Source organism: Amaranthus tricolor, chromosome 2 (assembly GCF_026212465.1).
Source record: "Amaranthus tricolor cultivar Red isolate AtriRed21 chromosome 2, ASM2621246v1, whole genome shotgun sequence".
NCBI lineage: Eukaryota > Viridiplantae > Streptophyta > Magnoliopsida > Caryophyllales > Amaranthaceae > Amaranthus > Amaranthus tricolor.
In genome coordinates, this window is record NC_080048.1 from 8,129,902 (window position 1) to 8,134,178 (window position 4,277).

A 4,277-nucleotide genomic window follows, 5' to 3' on the forward strand; every position below is an offset into this window, starting at 1 on the left:
ATGATTACTTGATTATTAGCGAAATTCATTGCATGTCAAGTTGTCAACATTATTGAAATATTTACTAAAAAGAATGAAAAAAATAAATTAATAAGAAACGAATCAATGATAATGTCGATAAAGATGATTAATAAAAAAAGAGGGAGAAAATGGACTTGAACCTAGTACCCAAATGAATACTAAGCTGCCTACGTATCCCGAAGGAATCAAAGCCCACGTAGTTCTTTGTCATACCTTTTATTTATAGTTGTTGAATGTTGATTTATCGTTGTCCTTTGTCGGATTGATCCTATTCGTCTTCGTCATCATCATGTGGTTGATTAGATGCTTCCGCTGACTCTCCTCCTGACGATGATGCAGATGTATCCATCATCATCCATGGATCATCATCGTCGTCTTGATCATCATCATTCCTTAGTCCTTGTGTTCGAATCTCCGCTTGATCCCAATCTTTCTTGCAAACACATATTTGAATACTATGTGGAGCAAGACGAGATCGCTTTTCGTCCAAAACTCTTCTACCTGCACTAAAAGCAGACTCCGACACAATTGTTGACGCGGGAATTGCAAGGATATACTTTGCAATTCTCGATAAAATGGGAAATTTAACAGATTTTTCTTTCCACCACTCCAAAATATCATAGATACTTTGGTCTATTTCAAAGTGGTGTTTAAGATAACTATCTAGTTCTAAATATGAGGTCGAGGAAGAAGAAGATGATCCTACAAAACTATCATCTTGAGTCATTATGTTAGCTATTACCGAATTATAGTAAGAGGGACGTGCCGAAACGCTAGCACGCCTAGACATATCGCGTTTCGGGTTGTATACACTAGCGTAAAAATCATAGAGTTCTGCTAAATATTTTTTACATGTTCCTACATAATTATGTACATCAGTAGACGGGCGATCTAACGATTGGTAATAAAATCCTATTACTTTAGTAAGGACCTCAGTTTTAAAACGTGGGTCCAAAATGGTTGCGATTCCATAAATATAAGGAAAATCGGTAAAATATGCTTGCCATTTTTCCATCATATCTGCAAGAATCGGCCTCAATTTTGGGTTAGTATCTTCATGTGTATATTTAAGGAGATGATAAAAAATAGTAATACATTCACTTATTACTAAGTGAACGTTCGGTTCATAAACATAAGAAAAAATCTTAGTCGCGTGGTCATACGCTTCTAATATGTTATGTACACCTATAGCTAATTCCCAAGTGTCATCAGCTATGAAACAATCTGTACACTCACTATATAGTTGTGTTATTACTGGGCGATAAGCAATCGCCTTTCTTAATAAATTGTTGGTTGAGCCCCAACGTGTAGGAGTATCTAATGACCAATACACTTTTTTAAGTTGGTATTGGTCACATAATTGTTTATATCGTCTTTTTATCTTTCCGATCCTAAGCCATTTCACTATATCCCTAATTGGTTCTAATAAATCACTTAATTGTTTTATGCCTGCTTGGCAAGATAAGTTAATTATATGCGCACAACAACGTATGTGTAATAAGCTACCCCCAAGGATTAAACTAAAAGCAGGTTCGTTAAACAAAAGTTCTATACATTTAATGTTCGCGGTTGCATTATCAGTTGAACAACAAAATATTTTATCTAATAAGTTCCATTCTCTACATATCTCTACTAATCTATATTTTATGTTTTCACCGGTATGTCTTTCTGGCATTGTCTCAAAAGCAATTATTCTTTTTTGCATAATCCAATTTCGATCTATTCAGTGTGCTGTTACACACATATAAGGTTCTAAATGTGGGGGAGCAGACCAAATGTCAGTTGTTATGCTAACCCTACCATTAAACGATTTAAACATTTCAACTAATTCATAGCGCATTGATTCGTATAATTTAATTGTGCGTCTTTTAAGAGTGCTCCTAGGGATTGCTCTATATTGTGGTTGCAAAGTTTTTCTATTGAGACGCTCGTATGCCCTACTTTCACCGTGGTTAAAAGGCAATTCATCACAAATTACATACCTAGAAAATTCATCAATCATGTCATTACGATTGTATGTAAAAGGCATACCTGTGATGGGAATGTCCCATTGTGTCTGTCGGCTTCCACTTGTGGTCCCGCTCCCGCTTGCTGCATGAGTTTCTTTTGTGATTCCATTCTTCTTTGCCAAATGTTTGTTAAAAGATCCCGTACCACCACCTAACACGTATTCACAAAACACAATAAATAAATGTTTATAAAATATGAATATATAATGTATCAATGTATTATGTATGTCAGTATGTATAAAAAACTTAAAAAGTATTTACCTCTGGCGAAACTGTATGAAACTAAGGGCTTTACTCCTTGACTTTCACAAATTTGATTGGTGCATAAGAAAATATCTGGATTCTCGGTTGGTTCTTTTGTGAAATACGACCACACATGTGAAACAACTCTACCACTAGAAGGTGGCATTGCTGGAAAAGGTTGTCTTACTGGTTCATCTTCATCTAAATAAATAATTTAAAATTATAAAACTATAATTAAATAAATAAATAATTTAAAGTTTAATTAATTTGAAGAATAAAATTATAAAACTAACCGATAGTTTGGAAATTGACTCGTTTACCACGAGCTTGTCTTTGTTGTTGTTGTTCTCCTTGTTCTTCATGTGATCTTGTTGATGACTGTCGAGATATATTTATCCCAATTGGGGTCGTTGGTTCCTCTTCTTGTTCTTCTTCTTCATCAATTTGTATTTCTCTTTCCATTTCTTCTGCATAATTATGTAACTCCGGGTCGTACCCTTCCGGATAATTATGTTCATAATTATAATTACTAATGGAAGGTGTTGTTGATACCGACGGAGTAGAAGTGGCCTTTCTTTTGGACGAACTGGAACCTCCCAATGATTTTGCCACTTTAGTAACTTTTTTTGTGGCTTTTTTCAAAAATGAAGACATGATTGATAATATTGAAGTAATAATAGAAATATAGAATTAAGAAATAAATAATTAATTAATTATGTAACTAACTAAATTAAGAAAAAATTAAAAGACTAATTATTTAATTAAGAGAATAATTGCGTAATTAAATAATTAAGTAGAGAGAGTAAGTAGAGAGAGTAGGAGAAGAGATGAGTTGTGAATGAAAATGATTGAAATTGATGAGTATTTATAATGAAAAATGCAACGGCTAGTTCAACGGTCATAAACGGTAACTTTTGGCGAACCGGTTCCATGGAACCGGTGGGCCGGTTCAACCGGACCGGTTCTCCCGGACCGATTCCGGTTCCAAACCGCGGGTTTTTTACCCGGTTCACGACGGTTTTTTCCGGCGGTTTCACGGTTCCGGCAAATTTTTTCCGGCGGTTCGGGGCGGTTCGGAACCTGTCGCAAACGGTTCCGGTTCCGGATCCGGTTCCAAGCGGTTCGGGACCGGTTCGGTTCCGGGTAACCCGCCCCGTGGCCATGCCTACCTGCGCCAATATATCTGGTCGATCTTCTGGACGCAAACCTCTTAACTGAACAAAACGTGTAATCTCTTTCCATTTTGAGTTACATGTAAATGTAATAAATACATCTGGAATATGTCTAGCAAATACCCATTGCGTCATGATATATCTTCGTCGTAAAACACGGACTCCCAGGAAATGTTGATGGTAAAATTATGCGTCTATCGGTATGTTTGACGAACCATCTGGTACCGAGACAATACCTTGTAGATTCATATATTTATCTGCTCTAAGAACATTCTAATTTTTCCGTACGAAGCGAAGCCTTTCAGACTCTATCATTGTCCACCCATCGACCAAAAACTGATGAAACAATTTACCAGACCGCAAAATCATGTCAGCTTCATTTGTTCTATCCATTATTCTATAAGAAAACCATTCCCTCATTTTCAACTTCACCTGCTTCTATACATTTGTTTGTATCAGTTCAACAGTAAGACCGAGCACGTCCAGTTCAACCCCTTTATGAGATATGTCTAATCTATAACTATCCTCTCCATGTGGAAACAATAAGGGGTATTGTAATGCCAGATAACATAAATGAAGTTCACTGATACGATTTAATCTACCATCACAACCTTCAACAATTATGTCTCGCTCTTCAGCGACACTTTCTATGTCCCCAACAATTAAAGCAGCAACTTCGGATGCAGAAGGGATATTATGAGTCCTTCCATCATGAGTTCTCTTACTAATAAGTTTCAAATGAACATCAATGCTTTCTGCATGACGTATATTGTCACGTGCCATTCTGCATGTCTTCACATAAGGATTAGTTGAATTTAAAAGGTCCTTCAAC

The 4,277-nt window shown here is 36.2% G+C and overlaps 1 protein-coding gene across 1 annotated transcript; it reads right to left on the reverse strand.

Annotated features, from left to right (window-relative positions):
• Positions 1 to 221: 221 nt before the first annotated feature.
• Positions 222 to 2,977, reverse strand: LOC130804358 (uncharacterized). Its single transcript, XM_057668774.1, has 4 exons — positions 2,567 to 2,977; positions 2,292 to 2,474; positions 2,053 to 2,181; positions 222 to 522 (listed from the first exon to the last, which is right to left on the reverse strand). The coding sequence occupies exons 1-4, from the start codon at positions 2,925 to 2,927 to the stop codon at positions 290 to 292; spliced, it is 906 nt and encodes a 301-aa protein (XP_057524757.1). The 5' UTR covers positions 2,928 to 2,977; the 3' UTR covers positions 222 to 289.
• Between the last annotated feature and the right edge of the window lie 1,300 nt (positions 2,978 to 4,277).